Source organism: Aureobasidium subglaciale (genome assembly GCF_000721755.1).
Source record: "Aureobasidium subglaciale EXF-2481 unplaced genomic scaffold scaffold_8, whole genome shotgun sequence".
In the NCBI taxonomy this organism is placed as follows: domain Eukaryota; kingdom Fungi; phylum Ascomycota; class Dothideomycetes; order Dothideales; family Saccotheciaceae; genus Aureobasidium; species Aureobasidium subglaciale.
Window position 1 is genome coordinate 370,699 of NW_013566987.1, and position 22,725 is coordinate 393,423.

Below are 22,725 nucleotides of genomic sequence, written 5' to 3' on the forward strand. Positions count from 1 at the left end.
ACACGGCACAAGCAGGCAATTGAAAGCAGTGCTGATGTCCTTGTGTATCGTGGAGAGCTGTGTCTAGTACAGCATGGAGGCTTAGTTGTGGGTAAGCAGATTCGACGTGCACAATGCAGCTCAAGAGTCGCCAATATAAAGGAAGCCGGTGCCGGTTGCGAGAGCGGCGGCACTCCACAAGGCAGACCAGCCTGCAGCTCCGTAGATAGTAGCGCCCTCGACGGTGGCGAAGACTCTGACAAAGGAGTGGAGAGCAGTGAAAGCGGCAAGCAGGAAGGTGCGACTGAAAAGGACACTTTCTCTGCTCGAGAACTGGTCAACGCCAAGATTCCACATCAGGGTGTCTGCGAGAGAGGCGGTCTTGGGGTTGAAGCGCTTGTGTTCCGAAGGTAAAGCGCGAGCATAGACAATCGAAGTGCTGAAGAGGAAGTCCTTGGCGGCCCAACCGATGGGTAAGCATGCAGTGAAGACCACAGGCAGGACAGCGTTGTGGGCAAAGTCGAGAGTCAGGACCTCTTCGAAATGGTGGATCAAAAAGACAGGCAGCCAGGTCACGAGACTGAGGTAGACTACAGCGGCATAGATGGAGGCAGCGAAGGCAGTCATGTACATCTGAATGGTCTTGTCGACGGCCAAGTCCTTTGTGGTGCCGGGAGTGGTCAGGGTGCGCAGGTTGTTATGGTAGTTGATCGGGCGCAAGAGCCAGAAGGGGAACCACAAGGAGAACATGTCAATGACAAGAGCCAAGGCCAGAGGCTCAAAGCCAATGCCGTAGAAGAGGTACAACAGGGTGTAGTAAGGCGCGTTGGCCATAGCCGAGAGCTGGACAAAGTCGAAGTCTGCATCACTGGTGTCAGCTTCGTTGGCCGCAATGGGAGTCTAAAGCGCGTCTTACGGTCGAGGCCATAGACCCAGCCAAGCGTGATCTCGAGCAGTCTCCAAGTCAGAAGAGCACCGATCTGCCATTCCTCGTTCAAGCTGCGGCTCACAGCGGCGAGGGGGGCGCCCATGATGTCTGGGACGAAGCTGTACAGCAGCGCACTGAGGGCAGGCGCCATGACAATTGACAGAGGGTATGCGAACCAAGTGGGCAGGCCGCGCGAGCCATGCTTGTCGCCGGCATTGTCGAGGGGACTCAGCGACGACGCTGCCATCGACGTGCGCTCCGTAGGCTCACGGAACGTATCTGCGTCGACAAGAGGTTCCGTAGCGACGACGCTCGTTTCGTAGCGTCTGTATGCCATTTTGTGTTTACGTGATAGTGAACAATTGTCAAAGAAAGCAGGCACAAAGCTCGCTGTTGCAATTGCTACTGACGCGTTGTGACGCGTTACGTCAAGAGGTCCAAGCTTTCAAAATTCCTTGTCAAATCTGCTCGTGCATGCAAGAATGAGGCTGCTTCAGATAGACCTTCTCTAGCCGTCGCGATGCGCAATACTGATCTTGTGCCTCTCATATCGAAGGCCATGTAGCCGTGCACTTTGAAGGCGCTTGTCTCTCTTGTAGCGAACGGGTCGTCTGCCGAAGGCAAACAACGTACTCATGCATCCATTTCACAAGTACTGAAAGCATCCGCGAGGCTTGCCACGAATCGCCGAGAATGGGATGTGACACTCTAGAGCCTTGTTTTGGTCTGGGATAAGACAATCTTGGCTCTAGAACCGCTCAAATTCAATCTCCATTAAAGCATCGTTGGACGTTGCGATTATAGCCAGCCGGTGAAACAGAGGTCTAGAACACGGGCACTTATTGAACAAAACTGTCCAATGTTCTTGCGATTCGTACCCATCTCCCTGATTTGACCCTTTGATTCTTGGTTCAGGAAGGAGATACCCAGCAACCCAAATTTCCAGGAATAATCAAAGCTTACAACACGCAGAAGTTGCTCAGCACTAAAGCATCGAAAAGATAGCAGTACCTGACCCGATTTCGCCGTTCTCGACTCTGTCAACTTTAGAGCCCGAGAAACCATGGGAAACAACAATGTCGAGCCGGTGCTACAGCTGCTTGAGAAGGGAGACGCCCCGACAAGGGCACACATCGAACTTTTACGAGTCACGAATTGGCAACAATACTCCATTGGCCCCCTTTCTTCTTGGCCTCGAGAGCTATGCACAATACTTTATCTCCTCATGGTTGCACCTCAACCACAGTGCCTACTCATTGGTACGGAGAACCTACTATTGTATAACCAGGCATACGGCAAGATGGTTCGAGACTTACACCCTAAGATATTCGGCCTACCGTTGGACGACGTGAAAGAGTGGCAGGGGTATGAGTCCCGAATGGCAGCTCACCGACACAAGGCTACCTCAATGCCTGCTTACACATGTCCCTCATTCGTCGTACCAATGATGAATCGTGGACGGTTACAAGACGTACATCTACAGATGGACATCGTAACACTACCACCGCCACTGCGAGGCCTTCACCTGTACTTCGCTGAGACCACAGATTGTGACTTGCGAGAGCGAAGACGGTCGACAGTGCGTGAACTGTCCGAGATCTGGAGCTCTGCAAGTGATCTGTTGTCCTTATGGCCTCTTGTCCTGGACAGTATCTCTACGCATGCCAGAGACTTTCCCATCGCAGCCATCTACTCTCGCAGGACAAGTCCGGAATCAGGTAATTGGCACGAAGAAGACCAGTATTTTCTAGAGGGATCCGTCGGTGACTTTGACCATGCTACCTTCCCACCGGCGTTTGGTGTGAACACCGCAGAATTGAGCCTGCAACCCTTCAAGCAGGCTATACTATCAAAATCCAAAGTCATGATCGACCCGGTGCCCGAGACATGGGCCGAAGGATCATCACAGAGAGGTACTCGCGACATGTGCACAGAGGCCATGGTCCTACCAAGCAGCCTTACGCGTTATCAGGACGTGGAAGCTTTGCTGATTATTGGACTACCCACGAGAGCGCCCCTCGACGAACCACATCAGCAACATATCAAGCAACTTCAAGGTGAATTTGCCGACGTTGTCAACACCTTGATCGCAACCGCAGAGGCGGCGTATAGGAGGAAAGAAGATGCCAGACGAAACCAACTAGAGAAGGACCTGCTCGCCAAGGAAGTTGCTCTTCGTCAGAGGGAAGCAGAAATGGCAACCGTTTTGGCAGAGAAGGTTCTCACTGTGGTTGATGCGGTCGAGTAAGTTTTCCCCGAATCTGCAGCTTAGTGAACACTGTATCAATACCGCTTCCAAAGGCAAAAGCACATTGAGAAGCTTGAAATATATGTACTGACACAAAGCAGCATTGGGTTCTTCGAGTATAAGAGCACGGGAGAGATGGTACGAGCGAACGAGTGCTACTATCGACTGAGCGGGTATCCACGAGATTGTCCAGCCGATGTCAAACACAAGTTCCTCGATCTCATCCACCCAGCCGACGTGGATCTTGTGTCCAACGCCTGGCGGTCCATGATCAATGGGCAGTGGCAAAAATTCGAACTGAGGTATCTAAACGACACTGAGGAAGGTCAATGGGCCCTAATCGCGTGCCAGCCAGTCAAAGACAGTAACGGAAATGTTACTTCCATCATCGGTGCGGTGACCGATATCTCTACCCAAAAGAGAAGTGAGAAGATTGCTCTCGACCGTGCGGAGGCACTGGAACAAGCCAGGGCGAGCGAGGAGAGGTTTAAGCGATGTATGGACATCGCCCCTGTCGGATGCATGATAGCCGATACCACCAAAGGAGTGCAGTACGTCAATGAGGCATGGTGGGAGCTCTCTCAGCATTCTCGTGTACCGCTTGGTGAGATCGACTGGAATACGGTGCTCTACGAGGACGATATGGAGGTCGCCGACGAAGGTTGGCAGGTACGTTCAGACCTTGTATCGTATACTACTGCGCATCCTAACACATTCGAATCAGGCGATGCTCCGTGGCGAACAAGTAACATACACTTTGCGGCTCAAGAGGCTGTGGTACGATAGCGATGGAGGACCTCGAGGTCCTGCTGAAATCATGGTCACCGCATTGCCTGAGTGTGATGAGACTGGGGAGGTTGTCAGAGTCCTCGGATTCACAGTCGATGTGTCCCATCTTAAATATCAGGCGAGAGTACAACGGCTACGGATGGAAGAAGCACTTGAGGCGCGGAAAAATCAAGAGATGTTCTACGACACCGTCTGCCATGAGATTCGGAATCCTCTTTCGGCGTAAGAGGTCTCTTCTATTCCCGAGAAGATCATACTAATGTGCCTTGAACTGTAGTGTCATCCATTGCGCGGACTCCATCAATGATAGCCTGGTCGAAATGCGGAAGCTAGTCAAAAGCCTAGCCACAAAGATTCGAGGCACTTCGATCGACGAAGCAGAGATAGGCTTGCTTCTTGATCATATATCGAGCAGTAAAGAGTCTGCGGATACCGTTGCAGCCTGTTCCGACCACCAGAGGCGTCTGATTTCCGACATCCTCTCCTTGTCGAAGCTTGACTCTCAGCTTCTACAGATTAGTCCGTCAACGGTTTCTGCTGCGACTCTGTTGGAAAATGTCCGTAAGATGTTTCAGACCGAAGCTCAGAGGGTAGGCATCATGTTAGAGGCCGCCACCGATATTTCCATGGATCAACTTAAAGTAGAGCAAGTTCACTTGGACGCTGGGAGAACTCTACAGATCTTGATCAACCTAGTCTCTAACGCCATCAAATTCAGCAAGAACCAACCAGGTCCACGCCGAATCAGGGTCGTCATGGGCGCTGCAAATGATAGGCCACTCGATCTACCTGTCGATTTCTCGGTGCACAATCAGGAGTCGATCTATGAAGCATGCACTGAAAGCCAAGACGGGTTCTATCTATGGTTTACGGTGACTGATTCTGGACGCGGCATGTCAGAGGAGGAGAAGTCACGTATTTTCACCAGGGTAAGTCTCAAAACATGAATCGTTACAGCAAGAGGAGAGCTCTCAGGGTATCATTTGCCTTTGCTGACGATGAAATTAACACAGTTTGCACAAGGGTCCCGGAAGACATACTCCGAGTACGGTGGGTCTGGGCTTGGACTGTTTATCTCCAGACAGCTTGTGGAATTGCAAGGGGGGGAGATAGGCGTCTCCTCTAAGCTTGGAGAAGGAAGCACGTTCGCATTCTTCATCAGCGCACCAGCTGTCCAACCAATTACACAATGCGGGTTGAGCACTATGGCTGACGCGGTTCCATACCCTACACAGAAGGCTGATTCAGCCGTCTGTTTCGACATGACAGATACGGCGGAGCGATGTAGGAAGACCAGCTTGCTCGTTGTTGAAGGTACGTCTGTCCTGGCTTGGTGGTGCTCCATACACGACGACTAATCGCAAGTAGATAATATTGTCAACCAGAAAATACTTTGCAAGCAACTGATCAAACACGGTTACAATGTCCATGTTGCCAATAACGGACAAGAAGCCATCGACTTCCTTACCGACTCGATGAGGGAAGTCGAGATCGACTGCGTCTTGATGGATATCGAGATGCCAGTCCTAGACGGTATAACCGCGGCGAAGCGAATCAGGGAGTGGGAGCGAGGAGGCAGCTTCGTCAGCAGCGACAGTAGCGGCAGCAGCAGCAGTAGTAGCTCTGGTTCTAGGCCTAGACTCTTGAGAGGAAGCAGCTCCAACTCGGTTCGAAGTGGCTGCAGTCTGGACAGCAGCAACGCCAGTGACGGCAAGCGGATACAGGGCAGGCTCCCTATTATCGCCATTAGTGCTAACGCAAGACCCGAACAAACTAATGCCGCCATTCTTGCAGGCATGGATGATACGATTGCAAAGCCATTCCGGATCAGCGATCTTGTACCCAGGATCAGCCATCTGCTGAAGTAGCTAGCCGATTAGTCGCAGTAAACCTTATCGCCATTTCTAGACTTGAAGTTTTCTCATGTATTGTGCTGGCGCCTTGCATGATTGGTCTTTGACAAAGAAAACTCGATCTGAACAGTAGCAGCTTCAATATGGTGGCAAATTTACGTATACACAACAAGACTGATTTCGACTACACGAATCAGCTGATATCACAGCAGGCTCCTTGTGATTGTCATGTGTCAAAACCCAAATGTATTTCTGAATAGAAGTGTTGACCAGAGTTCGGCAAGAAAACTAATCTACAAGAAGTGAAACAATCTTCGAATCTTTTTTTAAACAGTGATGACAAGAACTCAAGAACAAACGCGCTTTGTTGAATTTGGAAACAAGACAGAAGGGAAAAGAAGAAGGTGGTTCGAAGGAAATTTAATCGAACATGTTTATCCTTGAATTCGTCAAAGGTATCGGCATCATCAATCTAGTTCCAGCCAAGAGAGTTTCCTGCGAGCACAGGAGCGCTGATACCTTGTTCTCTGACACTACGACCATTAGCACTGCTTCCGCTTTGGCGACTTCCTCTGCCGCTAGTAGGGGTAACACGGCCACGACCGCCCGACATGAAGTAGTTGGCTGCACTGTTGCGCTGGCTCATCTCTCCTCTCTCATCGGTATAGGGAACACTGTTGCTACGAGCGTGCGAAGCACGCTTCTTCTTGTAGCGACGAGCGACGTAGACCATGGCTGCTGCATACACGGCAGCACCAGCGACAGCGCCGACACCAATGCCGACAGAGGTACCGTTGACAGGCGATGAGCTGCTCGAATCACCACCCAGTGGAGCACCGTTGCTGTCTGAAGTAGTGCCTGAGCCAGATGGGTTCTTTGCGTTTCCTTGACTATTGCTCTTGCCATTCGCACCAGGTATCATTGGAATGGCAGGATTGATCATACCCATCAATGTCTTGGTAGATGCATCAGGATTGTTGTACATGGTGGCGACCGAAGTGTGGAGGTCAAGCTGTAGTTGGTTCACAACTTCGGAAGGAACATATGCCAAAGCCAAAGTGGTGATGTAGTGCAACGAATCGGTAGTGTCATAAGGCTGCAGTGCATACATCTTGACACTGTCTGCATCGACACCGAGACCATAGGCCAATCCAGCCGGAAGGTATTGAAAGATTTGATTTGCAGAGCCACCAGTAGAAACCACGAATGGATAGTTCAAGCCGTAGGTGAAACCAATCTGAACCAGAGTGGTGTTGTCGGGAGCGGAGGGCATGCCACCAGGAGGCTGAATGACACGGGGCATCGACGTAGGAATACCGGACGCCTTAGAAGCGACCGAGGTGGTTGCAGTCTCCGAGGGCTGGTACAAAATGCTAGTTTCCACAGGCATGGAATTGTAAGTGTTGGTTCCAATAGGCACGATGCTAGTGGGAGCAGTGCTGGTCGAAGGATCGTAGACAAGAGAGGTAGATGCTGCAGTAGGAGCTGGAGATGCTGGCGTAGTCGAGACTACAGAAGTCAATGGAGGCGACGATGCCTCGGTGCTGGAAGCAAAACCGAAGGGAACGGTTGTGTCCTCTGTCGAGCTAGCACTGGAGAAGCTTGCAGATGCGCTGCTCTCAGCGGTGGCTGATATAGCAGTCCCCTCTGAGGTGAAGACTGTCGTCGAAGCATTGCCTGATGTCTGCAAAGACGTAGCAGTGCTGGTGATGCTTCCAGATGAAAGATCAAGAGTAGTCTCACTTGACAGTGGAATCGATGTCGAGATGCCGACAACAGCAGAAGTCATAGTTGCATTGTTGGGCATGAGAGATGCAACATTCGATGCCTGCGAAGCAGAGGCAGATGCGGCAAGCGATGACTCGACAGAAGAAATTGATGCAGAGACAGAAGAGTCAATAGACGACTGAGCGGATGAAATCGACGAAAGAAGGGACGAAGGCGGAGTTGTGAGCGGAACAGGGATCACAAGCGTGCCAGAAGTGGAAGCGGTAAACGAGGTCACCGAAGGAGCGCTGCCTGAAGCGAATGTAGCGGAGACCGTGGTACCGCTGCTGGTAACGGCGCTGTCGGTCAATGATGCGCTACTTTCAGTTTGAGCAGATGTAGCAGTGTTGCCGACGCTTGTGGCAGTGCTCAAACCACTGTCGCTGCCACTTGCTGCCACAGTGCTATTGGCAGGTACAGACATGAATGTACCTGTAGTTGCAGTTGCCGAAGCATCAACGGAGACTACAGTGCTCGAAACTTGGCTATCAGTGACAGTAGCGGAGACACTGCTGGTAGCTTCGGACGATGTGGCTGAGGTAGTTGCGGACAAGTCTCCGGTCAGTTCTGAGGTAGCATTGTCGGTAGCGACCGATGTGATCACAGCACTATCAGTGACAGAAGCGGTCGTCTGAGACAAAAGCGAAGTGTTGGTGCCAGAAGAGACGCCGTCAGTAGCTGTAGCGGAAGGAAGGCTGCTTGAGTCGGTAATCGATCCAGGGACGGCGACGGTCGTGTTGTCAACTGCACTGGTCGAGGTTGCGGAAGCATCAGTAACAGCTGCAGAAGCAGTAGTTTCCTGTGCAAGCGAAGCCGAAGCGCTTGAGTGCAAGCTTGAAAGGTCGGAGGCCAGTGCGGATGAGACGGCGCTGTCTGTAGCCGTTGCCAACACACTGGTGAGCTCAGAGTTGAGGGAAGATGCGATGCTCGACAAAGCACCACTCAAAGGTCCCGTTGCCGTGGGTCCGTCAGATGATGTCTTAGTAGCGTCGGCGGATCCAGCGGAAGTCAACGAAGATATGCCTGTTTCGAGGGCTGCCTGTGCCGAAGACACAATGCTGGACAAGGCGTCAGTAATGCCAGTGGCAGTAGCGCTCGCAAGAGATGTTGCCGAAACATCATCGTTGGATGTAGTGGTGCCGATGGGCAGCAAGATGACGGGAGTGGTGGAGCTCTCAGTCGTAGCAATGACAGTGGCATTGTTTGCATCAGTCTGCTCGGCCACAGCGGTTGCAGTGCTCGAAGCATCGCCGGCGGTTGTTGCAGCAGGAGGAGCGGTGGAAGTGAATGACGAGCCACCATTGAGGAAGGTGGAAAGGCCGACAATGATTCCACCATCGGTGTTGGAGCTCGACGACTGCGTACCACTGGCCGAGGATGGTGTGGGCAGAATAACGATGTCAGGGATACCGCCAGTAGACGCAGCACCGGTGGTCTCTTGACCGGTTGTAGTGGGCTGAACTTCACCAGCAGAAGAAACGACAACGCCCGTCGAAGCAACCGATGATTGAGCGCTTGCTGCAGAGCCAGCAGCAGACGTAGGCTGCGTTTCGTCAGTGGACTGGATCACGGGTCCAGTCGACGCGACGATAGAGCTGGGAGCTGTTGGCTGAACTTCATCTGAGGACTGAATGACATCGCCTGTAGATGCCGCGGCAGTAGGAGCTACGGACTCTGTCGCAACACTTCCTGTAGATCCGTCACCAGTGACCAAGGTGTCACTGCCAGTGGAGTCTGACAAGGATGGTGAAGCAGTGGGCGTAACAGATTCAGTGATTGCGCCACCAGTAGAGCCAGGTCGCTGGATAGAAACATTTATCTCAGAGGAGGTTGCGGCTGCGGTTGGCTCGACCTTTTCTGACATGGCCGCGCCAGTCGAAGCAACAGAAGCAACATCGGTAGAATCGGACGAGAGGGTAGGTGTTACTGATTCGACAATAACGTTCCCAGTTGAGCCAAGAGAAGCCAATGTACCTTGCGCTGTCGGTGATACTGACTCACTGATGTCGGTTGCAGTGGTACCCACTGATGCCGAGGACGATGCGCTTCTAGAAGTCAATTGAACTGTGTCAGATGATTGTTCTCTGGAAGTCGGTTGCACAACTTCCGTAGGTACACCGCCAGTAGAGGCAATGGAAGAAGGCGGGGTTGGCTCTACACTCTCGGACGTGACTATGCTAGTAGAAGCAACGGTAGGCTGGACGCTCTCAGAGGTTACTCGAGCAGTTGATGACGATGCGGTCGGCTGAACGATGTCCGAGGGAACTTCTCCCGTTGACGCAACCGAGGCTGATGAAGAGGGGCCAGTAGGCTGGACAACGCTCGAGGGAGATTCTCCAGTAGATGCCACAGAGGCCTGGGAAGAATTGACATCCTCGGTGGTAGTCTCCTCCGCAGTTCCGCTCGACGATGTCGATTGTGCAGCGACAGAAGAGGTGGGTTGAACGATCTCGGTTGGAATGTCGCCAGTAGATGCGACGGAGGTATCAACCTTCGATGAGGGCGCGGCTGAGGATTCGGTCGATGATTGAGACTCGACTGTCGCTGTGTCGGCGACAATATCGATCGATGAGGTAGAAAATGATGCAGCCCCCTGAGTTGTGCTCGATTCAGAGGACGCGGTGGGAAGGATCGTGGTAGAGGGTGACGAGCCTGTCGATGCGACAAAGGCGTCTGCAGCGTTTGAAGTGGTCCAAGAGTCCTCCGATGTGGTAGTCGAGTCGCTGGTCGCGGCCGCTGCTGCGTCCAGCGCAGTAGAGGTTGACGAAGGCGAAAACAGATCCTGGAAGTTAAACGATGAGGTCGCAGAGGGATCCTGGGATTCGGAAAAGAGAGAAGAAAATGCCTGGAACCAAGAGGGATCCGTGGTAGAGGTTTCGGCCTCGGGAGTCGATGTAAGGGACGAAGTAGAAGAGCTGGTCGTATTCTGCAGAGCGTTCTGTCTTTTGAGGGGGCGAGGGAAGTAGTATCGCATTTGTTGGCCAGCGCCAGCACCTTGCTGAGGGGCGGGTGCGGCCTCTGCGGTGGTTAGTATGGGACCCTGGACAGACACGACTGCCAGGGCGGCAGCCCAGACTGCGGAAGACGTCCTCATGATGGTCTATATTAGCTGTCGATTGAATGCAGGTCGCGATTCGGCGACACGCAGTGATCTGCGAGCGGCGTGACTGTCAAAAGCGCGTGTATAAACGAGTGGACTTGACCAAAGTCAAAAGAGGGTATTCTGACACTTCTTGTCAGCGCCGGGCTGCTATGCAAGGGGCCAGTGTCGCGACCGAGAGCGAGAGACGACTTACAAGAGATATTGAGCAAGACCGGGAAACGGCCGTGGTGTTTTGGCAACAAGAGAATAGAGGAGATGTGAAGATGAAGGTGTCTGAAACACTAGAACATCGTTTTCCCCAAGCCAATCGTGATAAAATGAGCGTAAGGGGTCGGCGTTGGCAGACAAAGAGGCGTCGCAAAGGGCAGTTACGAGTGGCGTGGCGGGAAACAACGATGTGTCAACGGTCACGGCGGCGCGCTCGTCAACAAAGAAGGAATCGACGTGCCGACACAAAGAAAGCAAGACCGAGCAAGTCCAACTGACAAGACACAATGCGAGGTCCTCAGGTGGTGGAAATTATGCGCTCTGGGATGCAAAGATACCCCGTGCACGGAGAAAAGAATGACGGCAAGGTTGGACGAACAATAGTCTATTCCCGCAATGCCAGCAGACGAAGAGAATGAATGAATGGATGGGTGAAAGATGTGAATGAGCGAAAAGACGATCAAACAAGGTGACGACTTGATCAACCGCGATGTTAGACGAGGACAATCAAAAAGCCAACGATGGTCGATTAAGCGAAGGTGGGTCGATTCTCGGAGAACCGTAAAAGAGAAAGTATGTAGGTAGCAGTGTGGTATGAGGTGGGAAGAAACAAGAGTTCAGGAGGGGGCTGCGGAAACCGTTTTCGTTGGTACCACAGGCGAAAGGGGGGAAAGAGTCGAAAGGTGAACGGGCAGTCGCGCGCGCGTTGTAGAGAAACTTGCAATGCGCAAAATGGGACCGTTGGGATATAGAAGAGGATGGTGCGGCGGCGGTCAGAAAGCGACGACGTCGAGACTCGAAAAGAGGCGTGAGGAAAGAAGGAGAGCAAGAGATTGCCATTTCGGTTGCGGCTGCCAGGTCCAGCTCAAACTCTCCGACCGCTGATACTTTTCCCGAAGCAGCAAAGTACCTGCAAGTACCTGAGACTCGTACATCACCTCCGCAGACTAACGGAAGCCACCACCAATCATGGCACCCTCTGTCGCGCTCAAAATAGTTCAATAGAATGAACTGCTCGGCTTGCTTGATAAATTTCTCGACCTTGCAATTCTGTCTATACCACCACAGCTGATACAGCCTCGCGCCTATGCATCTTCTTCAGACTGTGTCCTACGATGTCGTCGTCTATGTACGGTACCAGCCACCAGAACGGTCTCACAGTCATCACGGTACTCACGGGTCGCTCTGCAGATGAGACGCGTGCGAAAGCACCAGAAGATCTCCCGCCATGTAATCCCGTTTGATACACAGTAGCGTACTGACAAGTCTCCACTTTCTCCAAGCCCTCTCAAGCCACACGATCAAGCCGAGACACAAACCAATTCCATTCTCTGTTAGCGACTCCAGCTCTTTTGTCGTGGCTGACGATTGCCCTGGGGTCTCCTGCGTCAATGCGAAATTAAAGGTCTATTTCTAGTGCAATCTGTTTAACAATATTGATGCTTGACTCATGAATTTGATTTCTGTTGCTGTGATTCGAAACTCGATTGTTCTTCTTCAGCACCAGCATTCAGGAACCATAGAAGGAGCACAGTAAGCACAATATTCTGTCACGCGTATTCACAGACGGACTGTTGCATGTTCTCAATTGTTTTTGTTTTTGTGCCCCGGTGTTGCTTTCTGACCCTGCAGTTCGGCGGGCGCACTAAAGTTGTCATGAAACCGCCGCTCCACAGTCGACCAAACCACTTTTTACATCACAGCCAAGATGTCGTCAAAGCTGCAAGAAGGTTTGGGTGTTTTCTCATATCCGTACGGAGTAAACTCTGAGCATTCAGCCTCCACCAGATACTCGGCCTCAACGCCTATCTGGGTGCGTCGCGGGCGAGTCGAATGAGGGCAGTATGACTGGAGACGAGGATTCGAACATCATTGACGCCTTAGCATGGTGTCACGGCGTTCTTGAGGCACCGCAGTCATCAACATGGCAACAAGATGCAGTGCCGCGGATAATGCGAGGACGACGACGCAGTCTGCAGAATCCCGGCTATGGATATTTGACTTCTCCCATTACATAGGTATGCTTGAGTTCATTTCCGGCATGGCACAGCTCATAGCAGAGTCTGACTGTGACACCTCCACATGACCCGTCCAGGAACCTTGATGAACATTGAACGAATCCAAAGCTCCGACAAAGTCATAGAGCGCTTCGCCACACGACCTCATCACAGTCATCACTTTGCTACTGTGCTTTGTCGTTTTTTCGGCAGCGATCATGTTCAACAAAGAACAGGATCAAGTTATGGATCATGATCTACTGCCTACTACAATGAACAGGCTGTGCCGTGGGGACGACCCTGGTTGCCATATTCTGTTAAGCACAACATCGCGACAGATTGAGTGTCTGCGATGAGGCAAGTGAGGCTCTTGCCATATTGGTCAACAGCGTCTCGCCGTACTATTGTGTGGGATGATTCCCGTTTCCTGCCTCAATTGGTTCACCGTCGGCCAGCTCTAGTGTTCCTCAACGTGTCCGTATAGTTTTGTGACCGACTCCCGAACTGTCCACGCGAAACACAGTCACCGATGCTCGAGATCATTAGCGATCGAGATGTGATCTGAGGATGTGTGGATCTTAGCCTCGCTACAGTGTCCGATGGCGACATGTCTGTACTATTCATACGAGTGGTGGTTGATGGACATCAAGGTACTTGATCTGTGCTAGGTCTTGGCTTACGGTCTACCCCAGAGATGGCGGCGCGTCGTCAAAAAACAGCACTGCTGCATCGCTCGCTCGACAAGCAATTCAGGGGAATCCTGAACATCCGACAATGGCTCGAATGGGGAGGCTAGGCTTTCTCGCTGTGGCGGTGGCCTTTCACCTCATATATGCCTATTCGATTTTCGACATATACTTTGTCAGTCCGATCGTCAGTGGCATGCGCGAGTACAGCGTAACGCACGCAGAAGAAGCTCCTGCGGAACGACTTGTCCTGTTTGTCGGTATGCTTGCATTGAACGCACTCGTCGCCGGAGTCATGTATAGGCTAACTCGGCATTGACAGGTGACGGCTTACGAGCAGACAAGGCCTTCCAATACTTCCCCGATCCTTCGCCTGGCGCTGAACAGGAGGCTGGCTGGCAAGAACCGCGCCCCCTCGCACCTTTCCTTCGATCGCGCGTGCTTGAACATGGTACATTCGGAGTGTCGCACACTCGTGTACCGACCGAGTCTCGGCCCGGACATGTTGCCCTGATTGCTGGCTTGTATGAAGACGTGTCGGCTGTCACGACTGGCTGGAAGCTCAACCCCGTCCATTTCGACAGCGTCTTCAATCGCAGTCGTCACACCTGGAGTTGGGGTAGTCCCGACATTCTGCCCATGTTCCAAGAGGGCGCTGTCCCTGGCCGGGTAGACGCTTTCATGTATGGCGCCGAAGAGGAGGACTTTAGTAAAGATGCCACTCATCTGGACACATGGGTATTTGAAAGGGTGGAGGAGCTGTTCGCAAGCGCCAGTCAGGATTCAGACCTCAATGCGCGCTTGAGGCAGGACAAAAATGTCTTCTTTCTGCACCTTCTGGGTCTGGACACCACCGGTCATTCTTACCGTCCTTACTCACGCGAGTACCTTCACAATATCAAAGTGGTCGACCAGGGTGTCGAGAAGATCACTGCCTTGATCGACAACTTCTACGCCGACGACAAGACTGCCTACGTTTTTACTGCCGACCATGGCATGAGCGACTGGGGTAGCCATGGCGATGGACATCCAGACAACACCAGAACACCACTAATTGCCTGGGGATCTGGAGTCGCGAAGCCAGTCACCGTATCTTCTGGTCTAGCTCCAGGTCACGATGATGACTTCTCTTCTGATTGGCACCTTGATCACGTCCAGCGCAACGATGTTGCTCAAGCGGACATCGCTACACTCATGGCATATCTTGCTGGCCTTCCCTTTCCCGTCAATTCAGTTGGCGAGTTACCGTTGGCGTTCCTATCGGCAGACCAGCAGACCAAGGCCCAAGCCATGTTGGTAAACGCCCAGGAGATTTTGGAAATGTACCGTATCAAGGAGCATCAGAAGAAGAACACCGTGCTCCGATACAAACCATTCCCAGGCTTCTCCGACGACCAGAATTCTCCGGATCATCGCGTCGAAGCTATCATGAACACCATTGATCAGGGTCGCCATGAGCAGGCTATCAAAGACTCTGATGCTCTCATGAAGATGGCATTACAGGGACTGAGATATCTCCAGACCTATGATTGGCTGTTCTTGCGTGCTTTGGTGACTCTGGGATATCTGGGTTGGATGGCTTTTGCATTTACATTCGCTCTAGACCAGCATGTATTTGACGGTAAAGTCGACGCAACTCGGTCTACTGCGACTACGACGGTCTTTTCATCCATTTTCATCGCACTCCTTGCATTCTTGATCGTCCAATCTTCTCCTTGGACTTACTACGCATACGCCTTTTTTCCAGTCATGTTCTGGGAGGAAGTTTTCGCTCGCCGGCAGGCGCTCTTCAAAGCCAAGAATCTGTTCTCTCAAAAGCTATCGGGAACTGACATATTAGGGCTTGGAGTGAGTCTGCTGGTCTATGTTGGCATTCTTGAAATTATGGTGCAGAGCTACTATCGCCGCGAGATGTACACGCTCTGTTACCTTTTGGCCATTGTCTGGCCAGCTTCGTATGGACTCGAATTTGTCCGCCAAAACTGGATCATCTCTGCCACCTGGGCATTGGCTTGTGTTTCAATGAGCATCTTCACCGTTCTGCCGGCTAACAAGGTCGAGGATGTCAACTTGATCCTCTTGGGAGGCTTGCTTATGCTCCTGGCCGGTATCCTGTATATTGCGTTCGAGAAGAGCTTGCTTGTGCAAGCCACTTCAAGCAAGGGTGGTCTCACTGCACCAAGGACAGACCAGGTGTCCAGAATCCTTACTGGTGTTCAAATCGGCCTCATCGCCCTGGCTATGATTGTCACACGTTCCAGTGCCACTTCGTTGCAGGCAAAGACTGGTCTACCCCTCGGTGCGCAAGTCACTGGTTGGATCGTGCTTGTTTCGTCTCTGATCCTTCCATTTGCTCATTCATACTCGCCGAACAACCACTACCTCCATCGCATAGTGGTTGTTTTTCTTGCATTTGCACCTATGTTCGTCATCCTCACCATCAGTTACGAGGGCCTCTTCTACCTTGCTTTCAGCTGCACCCTGATCACCTGGGTAAGACTTGAACACCGGATCTACCGTGCCTTTACGACCAAAAGTTCTCTATCGTCACCCACCGGCGCTGCTTCTGAGATTGTCCTCGAGAAGCACGAATATCGTTCACTGACTCTGGCCGACGCACGCATCGCCCTGTTCTTCCTCTATCTGCTACAATCCGCATTTTTCAGTACCGGCAACATCGCTTCGATATCATCGTTCAGTCTGGATGCCGTCTCCCGACTCATTCCCGTGTTCGACCCCTTTTCACAGGGTGCGTTACTCATCTTGAAGATATTGGCACCATTCGCACTTGTGTCGGCAAACCTAGGCCTCTTGACCCGTCGCCTCAGACTCAAGTCTGGCGCCTTGTTTGCGTTGGTCATTGCGATTGGTGATTGGTTGACGCTAAGATTCTTCTGGAGCGTACGTGACGAGGGAAGTTGGCTTGAGATTGGCGAGAGCATCAGTGTCTTTGTCATTGCTAGTGCGTTGTGCGTCTTTGTTGCCGGTCTCGAGATGGTCAGTGAAGCCTTTGTTCGTGGCATCGAGTTTGACGACGAAGTCGAGCGTGCTCCGTCTAGCAATGGCAAGATCAATGGCGTCAAGGCAGAATAGACAACAGACATCTTCTCCTTGACATGGAGATGTGATGGAACATATATGTACATTAACTGTAATCGACTCATATGACTATGGAGGTTCCAACCGAGTCAGTGTGATAACATTATCATTCGTCCACTATGTAGAGCTAGCTATCTTCGTCCCTGCCAATATTTAAGGGTACAGTAGAATTAAGTAAGGGGGAAGAGTTCGTGCAGTCATCGCCATGCCTTTGCCAGCGCAAAGCACAGAAGGGTAATCGAAACAGAAAGGGGGTATTGTCAGCAGAAAAGGCAAGCAAAGCCCGTTGAAACCCAGTACGCCGTGAGACTTGTCGCTCGTTGGGCAGAAAACCCGCTTATTGATAAGCAGGAGGAGTGCCACCACCATGATAGACGCCGGCGCCAGCGACACCAGAAGCATCCCTCATAACATCCAGAGTGTGAGGGAAGTAGGGCTCTACGCCCCAATTGCGTAGGTAGGCGCCGGTCTTCTCGATGCGCTTGATCTCTCTGGCCACACCCCAGCCTTCACCTTCCTCTCTGAAACGACCACGCACGATGTCGACCATGGCCTCGTCGAGACGGGCGTAGAATGATCTACGCTCACGCAGGTCCTCTTCGTCGCCGTTCTCAAGACCGCCATGGGAATTGAGGTTGCCTCCTAGCTTAAGAAGTAGGTCAAAGGCAAACTTGGGACCTGAAGGGAGTGCGGCCAGGCGGCTGATGTCGGGCAAGAATTTGAGCATGCAGGCGCTGAAGGAGGGAGTGGGCAGGGAGTCGTTAAGGTCATCTTGAAGGCGGTGCAGATCAAAATTGACGATGGTGATCTTGCGGTCAAGCTGTGCGTTCAGGGTTGAAGCTGCGGCAGTGGGGTTGTGGGGGTTAGATGCATCCATCTGTTGAGCGATGCTTGGAGGAACATCTGAAGAGAGTCAGCGGATGCCAGTATACCCGCAGCGACCTCGACAACATACCAGGTCTCAAGCCACGCTTGTCAATCCATGCGTGGACTTCCCTTCTCTGAGCTTCCAGCTGCTCAACCCAAGCCTTGAGATCGGCGACTTCATTCTCGAGCTCTTCGACGCGATTGGTGTAAGGACGCACGGCTTCGTTAAAGGCACGCGTTAGGAGATCGGGCATGGGCTCAGGCTGGATGGGAACAGAGGTTGACGAGGGCTTTGTGGGAGCTCCAGCACCGAAGCCATTGGACATTGTCTGAGGGCCAGGTCGTGACATTGGGGGAGTGTTGAAGCTGTCAATTGGCTGAGGCTGTTGGGCAAACATGGAGCCCTCTTTGAGTGACGCAGACTTGGTCGGAGGGCCACGCGCAGAGTCAGGACGGTTATCGTATTCGTCGTCGTAAGCAGCTTTGCTGTCGTGCGGCGAGTAATTCGTGTCAATGTAGCTTTGTGAATTGCTGCGCGAGCGTGAGAGGCGCTTGAAGAACATTGTGCGCGGTGGACGAGGGGTGGGTAGATAAAACAAACGGCGTGTGTGATAAGAGCAGGAACAAACAGGAAAGGCGGAATAGTTAACAACGAAGCAGTAGTGGCTTTCACACGCGAGGTGGTTGGTCGGATGCTGCAGATTGTGATGGGGGGTGGTGCCGCCAGAAAACACGCAGGCTGGAAGGGGGGGGACCGACACAACTACCTACTATCTATTGTACACCATCTACAGTGTTGTTTTTGATTCAGTCTGTTGATTACCTCGTGCTTGTCGCACAACAAACGCTTGCAGTATGCTCCCTGCAAGGCTGCAAGAGATAGGTTTGGGTCGTGGTATACTCGTTGTCGTTGAGCGCTTCTCCACCCCTTCCGCCCCGTTGCTCGGGAACCACGACCGCATGTGCCCAGTCGTCAAAGCGTCAAAACACTCCCAGCCACCTCGATTTGCAGCATCATCACCTTACTCTCGTGTTATATCCGATACCAAGCCATGCACGATAAAAGTACCTGGTTCATTTCCTCGAACCTTGATTGCGCATCGACGCTGTGGATGCGTGCCTGCCCAATGCCATCTGCCGGCCAGGGTCGTAGTCATTCGTCTGCGATTCTGCGATGATGACATTTGCAATCGAACAAAATGACTGTGAATGCACTTGGCAGCTCAGAGTGATCTGACGGTGCAACACAACTTTTACACAGAGTCTAATAAGTGACCAACGTCCTTCCGGCCTACGATCAGATATGCCAGCGGCATCTCAAAGTGCTTCTTGCTTTCCTCGTCGCAAGATGGCAATAGTGAGCCACTTCTTACGTTCGGTCACGTTCTCCCTCCCGCCATCCTTCTCCTTGACCCAGTCTCTTCGTGTACCTTCAGCATCTTCTTCATAAATCTCCTCAACCTCCAGTCCCTGCTCCTCGGCCACATCGAAAAAGGCTGCTAGCTTTGCTCGTCCTGTATGGAAGCCTCCGATAGCAAGCACGCGAGCATCCAGGTCGTCTGAGAGAAAGTGAAGCATCGACAATGCCAGGTTCTCGTGCTGCCATGGCATCCAGAAACAGTCTGCAGCCAGGACTCGATTGAACTTGCGATAATGTGCTTTGGCAAAGTCATCGTCCAAGACGCCCCATGCGTGGCCTTCGACTCTCGCATTTGGTGTGAGTGACTCCGGTATGTTTTCCTTGACGTTGCGCTTAATGTTGTCGAGCACAACCTCTGCCGGGTAGTCGGACAAGCATACGTCGCTGGCGCCTGCAAGAGTGCTAGCGATGCCGACAAGGCCCACGCCTGCCGTGTAATCCATCAGTCCTTGCTCTTAATCTCGTATCATTCAGCCCGCACCTGCACCGAGTTCGAGCACATTGTGTCCTTCAACGCTCCACTGCGTTTCTTCTTGTTCATTCAACAAGCGTTGGCCAGACACGCGCTCAGCCATCAGAATTCCAGCATTCCACAGATAGTGGCTGAACAGCGTCCTTTCTTCCTCGCCGTTTGGGTCTGCAGTCGTCAGGGATATGTCGCCGAAGCGCTGGCTTTTGTATACGATGATGGATCCCGGGTCGCCATGTTGATTGCGCAGGTCGTCGGTGAAGAGGAAGCCAGGAGCCGAAGCAAAAATGTCTTCGGGCGTGTCTTCTTCAGTGAGAGGTATTTCTCGAATCAGTTCCGTGAGACTGCGCATGGTTGCGAGAGCGCATTGATTGTCCTTGGTCCAGATGCGGGCGGGCGCTTGAAGCCTTCGACCCTCGACCCTCGAGTGCCCCGCAATTCATGCACGCCTCGGCTCTGAGCAATCATTGGAAAATATATAATTCAACAAGGGACATGCTATTGTGACATCCTGACAATCCCCATCATGTTTACTCTGATCAGTGCAACGCCATCGCCCTATGCTCGTAAAGTTCGCATCGCTTTGGCCGAGAAGCAATTGCCGTTTACTCTCCAGACCGAAGTTCCTTGGGATGGCACAACCCAGACTCCCCAGTACAACCCTCTCGAAAAGCTGCCTGTACTGATTCCCGAAGACGGAAGTCCGGCTGTCTTCGAATCTAGCTATATCCTCGAGTGGCTCGAGGCCAAATACCCCGAGAAACCTCTTCTCCCTGCTCACGACCAGCTCGATGCCAGACTGTTTGCCAAGAAGATACAGGTCGTAGCAGATGGCATATGCGATGCCCTCGTGTTAGCCTTTTTCGAGAAGATGAGAGCCCCAGAGAAGCAATCTCAGCCATGGATCGACAGACAGATGAGGAAAGTGGAAGGTGGACTCAAAGCACTAGGTGACTGGGCCGAACAGAAACAAGGCGAATATCTTGTAGGAGATCAACTCGGGCTAGCGGATATCGCTGTGGCATCTGTGTGCGGATACATGGCATGTCGATGGCCAGATCATGCTTGGGCCGATAGATATCCCGCCCTGAAGAAGCACTGCGACATGTTGGAAGAGCTTCCCAGCTTCAAAGACACCAGGCCGAGTCCACAGACGATGAAGGATAAAGTGGTTTAAGATGCTGTCATGTACAGGGTATTATTATGCAAATCAGGCTTCGGCCTTGCGCTTCTTTCCTCTTCTCTTTCTGCTTCCACCTTGACTGTCAACATTGCCCTGTGCCGGTGTCTCCTCGCCCAAGAATTCCTTGAAGCCACCTGTAAAGCCATCTTCGTTGCCGAACGTCTCTTTGCGCCATTGTCGTAGACGGGCCTTCTTGCCGAGCTTCTTCTTGTCCTTCTTCTTCTTGTCATCATCACGCCACGTTGCCAGTTTCTTCAGACCGGCATACTCGTTCAGCGCAGTGTCGTCGGCGAAGAGAATATCGCGTGCCGTCAAGCCGAATGAGGTTGGTGAAGTCTCGCGATAACGGAAGCCGGCCGTCTTGGTCGAAGGAAGATCGGCTGTCAAGTCTGCATCTACAAGCTCTTCAATGGCCATGCGTTCTTTGCGAGCCACACGTCTCTTGTCTGCAGCCTCCTTCAGTCGGTCCTTCTTGGTCTTGCGTTTGACACCATCAGGAGCGATGATGTTGTCGTCTTCGTTGTCCTCTGCCATTTCATCCTCCTCTTCCTCATCCTCATCTGATCCGGCCAGCTCGGATTTGAGTTTGGCTGCCTCTGCCTCCTCGTCAAATTCTGGCACGAGATCACCAATGTCGATGTCGTCGTCCCATTTCGGCTTTGAGGGCTTTTTGGAGCTTTCCGCGTCATCTTCTTCCTCGGCATCATCTTCGACGATGCCATCTTTATCGGCGTAGTAATTGTCACCGAAGCGACGTTTCATTTCCTGTTCCCATTGGTCGTCATCCCAATCCTCATCCAAGACCTGCTTCCACTCGCCAAGATCGAGAGCTTGATTCTTAAGGCCAGCAGCCTCTTTGATCTTCTTGACCTTCTCTTCAACCTCGTCGATCTTGAGCTTTCTGAGTCTGGCCTTGTCTTCTGTGCGTTCGCGCTTCTCGGCCTCCTTCTTCTCACGCTCCTTTTCACGCTGCTTCTTTCTGCCGCTCTTCTCTTCTCTACGAGCACTCAGTTTGGCGACATCACGAGAAAAGGTCATGAGCTTCTCATTGGCCTTTGCGGGATCCTCGAAGCGCATGTTGTAAGCTGACTCGAACATCTCGGCGCGTCTCTCGTCCTCGGAGTCATCCGAATCAAAAGCATCATCGAAACGTGACTTCTCATCAGGCACCCATGCGCGGGATTGCATGAAATTGGAGAGGAAGGTCTCTGGGTCCTTGTCGGCAACCTGAATATCGCGTTCGGTAATCTTCGGGCGGGCGGTGTCCTTGACGGCAGGAGTTTGACCTGGCTTTCTGACCAGGAAGTCGTCTTCATCGTCGCCTTCTTCCTGGTCATCAGCAGCGGCATGCATCTGATTGATCAGGTCATCCTTGAGAGCTTGTTGCTCTTGAGCATATGTCTGTGGGGGAGCGTCTTCATCCTCATCGACCTGGGCGTTGCCGTTCAGGAGATTTTGACGATGGTAGTCAGCCAAGTACAAGGGCTTTTCCTTCTTGGAAGCGTCGGCGTTGGCTTGGTCGGCTTCGAAAGGTGTGTAGAAAGTAACGTTGGGGTCGTAAACGCGAGGGTCCTTCTTCTTGATGGCATTGAGAGTCGCAAAGATCTCGTTGTCCAGGTCGGCAGTGGCTAATTCGGCGGCATCATCTTCGCCTTCGTCGGTAGAAGACTCGTCGTCAGAGGCTTCGTCTCCGTATTTCTCCTCGACTGTGACAGGTCAGAAAGCTGGAATGATCACGGAATGCAGGAAGAGCACACGTCTTTGCTTCTCCTCGCGCTTCTTGTTGTGTTCGAAGCGTTTGGCAAACTCCTCGTTGATGGTGAGGTTAACAGCGTCGTCGTCTGAAGCGGCATCGTCGTCGAAAAGCTTTGTACGCTTGGAAGGATGTTCTTCCGAAGGCACGGCGGCCTTGTTCTTCATTTTGCGAGGCATAGCGGCCGTGTTGGGTGTCTTGTGGAAAAATAGGATCGCGCAGACGACGGCGACATAGAATTTGGCAGGGTCTGAGATAGATGAATATTCAATCACGACGGTCTACAATATACCCGCGCCAGTCAGTCGCGCGGGAGGTCCGAGCACTCCCGAGCAGCGGCTCCGCTCGTTGCCAGTTGGACGGCGCCAAGTTCGAGT

General features: G+C 52.3%; 8 protein-coding genes across 8 annotated transcripts; 3 read left to right on the top strand and 5 right to left on the bottom strand.

The window, feature by feature from the left end:
- Positions 1 to 120: 120 nt before the first annotated feature.
- On the bottom strand, positions 121 to 1,244 carry AUEXF2481DRAFT_28767 (uncharacterized protein; the record flags this gene model as incomplete). The annotated part of the gene is made up of 2 exons (XM_013489042.1): positions 121 to 839; positions 896 to 1,244. The coding sequence occupies 2 exons, from the start codon at positions 1,242 to 1,244 to the stop codon at positions 121 to 123; spliced, it is 1,068 nt and encodes a 355-aa protein (XP_013344496.1).
- Positions 1,245 to 1,970: 726 nt separating this feature from the next.
- On the top strand, positions 1,971 to 5,812 carry AUEXF2481DRAFT_28768 (uncharacterized protein; the record flags this gene model as incomplete). The annotated part of the gene is made up of 6 exons (XM_013489043.1): positions 1,971 to 3,151; positions 3,209 to 3,824; positions 3,880 to 4,166; positions 4,222 to 4,873; positions 4,958 to 5,258; positions 5,313 to 5,812. 6 exons carry the CDS (start codon positions 1,971 to 1,973, stop codon positions 5,810 to 5,812), a joined length of 3,537 nt encoding a protein of 1,178 aa, XP_013344497.1.
- Positions 5,813 to 6,712: 900 nt separating this feature from the next.
- Positions 6,713 to 11,084, bottom strand: AUEXF2481DRAFT_660478 (uncharacterized protein). Its single transcript, XM_013489271.1, has 3 exons — positions 10,861 to 11,084; positions 7,165 to 10,731; positions 6,713 to 6,980 (listed from the first exon to the last, which is right to left on the bottom strand). The coding sequence occupies exons 2-3, from the start codon at positions 10,656 to 10,658 to the stop codon at positions 6,821 to 6,823; spliced, it is 3,654 nt and encodes a 1,217-aa protein (XP_013344725.1). The 5' UTR covers positions 10,659 to 10,731; positions 10,861 to 11,084; the 3' UTR covers positions 6,713 to 6,820.
- A 2,561-nt stretch (positions 11,085 to 13,645) lies between these two features.
- AUEXF2481DRAFT_88190 (uncharacterized protein) lies at positions 13,646 to 16,650 on the top strand (the record flags this gene model as incomplete). Its single annotated transcript, XM_013489230.1, has 2 exons — positions 13,646 to 13,817; positions 13,880 to 16,650. The coding sequence occupies 2 exons, from the start codon at positions 13,646 to 13,648 to the stop codon at positions 16,648 to 16,650; spliced, it is 2,943 nt and encodes a 980-aa protein (XP_013344684.1).
- Positions 16,651 to 16,821: 171 nt separating this feature from the next.
- On the bottom strand, positions 16,822 to 18,575 carry AUEXF2481DRAFT_659629 (uncharacterized protein). Its single transcript, XM_013489272.1, has 3 exons — positions 18,295 to 18,575; positions 17,612 to 18,054; positions 16,822 to 17,559 (listed from the first exon to the last, which is right to left on the bottom strand). Exons 1-3 carry the CDS (start codon positions 18,309 to 18,311, stop codon positions 16,994 to 16,996), a joined length of 1,026 nt encoding a protein of 341 aa, XP_013344726.1. The 5' UTR covers positions 18,312 to 18,575; the 3' UTR covers positions 16,822 to 16,993.
- A 265-nt stretch (positions 18,576 to 18,840) lies between these two features.
- AUEXF2481DRAFT_4312 (uncharacterized protein) lies at positions 18,841 to 19,764 on the bottom strand (the record flags this gene model as incomplete). Its single annotated transcript, XM_013488959.1, has 2 exons — positions 18,841 to 19,370; positions 19,425 to 19,764. 2 exons carry the CDS (start codon positions 19,762 to 19,764, stop codon positions 18,841 to 18,843), a joined length of 870 nt encoding a protein of 289 aa, XP_013344413.1.
- Positions 19,765 to 19,938: 174 nt separating this feature from the next.
- Positions 19,939 to 20,589, top strand: AUEXF2481DRAFT_4313 (uncharacterized protein; the record flags this gene model as incomplete). The annotated part of the gene is made up of 1 exon (XM_013488960.1): positions 19,939 to 20,589. One exon carries the CDS (start codon positions 19,939 to 19,941, stop codon positions 20,587 to 20,589), a length of 651 nt encoding a protein of 216 aa, XP_013344414.1.
- Positions 20,590 to 20,622: 33 nt separating this feature from the next.
- On the bottom strand, positions 20,623 to 22,527 carry AUEXF2481DRAFT_4314 (uncharacterized protein; the record flags this gene model as incomplete). Its single annotated transcript, XM_013488961.1, has 2 exons — positions 20,623 to 22,301; positions 22,353 to 22,527. 2 exons carry the CDS (start codon positions 22,525 to 22,527, stop codon positions 20,623 to 20,625), a joined length of 1,854 nt encoding a protein of 617 aa, XP_013344415.1.
- Between the last annotated feature and the right edge of the window lie 198 nt (positions 22,528 to 22,725).

Excerpts from the sequence above, each read along its gene's own strand:
- AUEXF2481DRAFT_660478 (XM_013489271.1), bottom strand. The coding sequence starts at position 10,658 with ATGAGGACGTCTTCCGCAGTCTGGGCTGCCGCCCTGGCAGTCGTGTCT. Across the intron at positions 6,981-7,164 it reads CCTGTGGAAACTAGCATTTT|GCAAATCAAATCTTTCAATA; the intron begins GTACCAGCCCTC and ends ACTGGTGGCTCT.
- AUEXF2481DRAFT_659629 (XM_013489272.1), bottom strand. Across the intron at positions 17,560-17,611 it reads CAAGCGTGGCTTGAGACCTG|ATGTTCCTCCAAGCATCGCT; the intron begins GTATGTTGTCGA and ends GACTCTCTTCAG.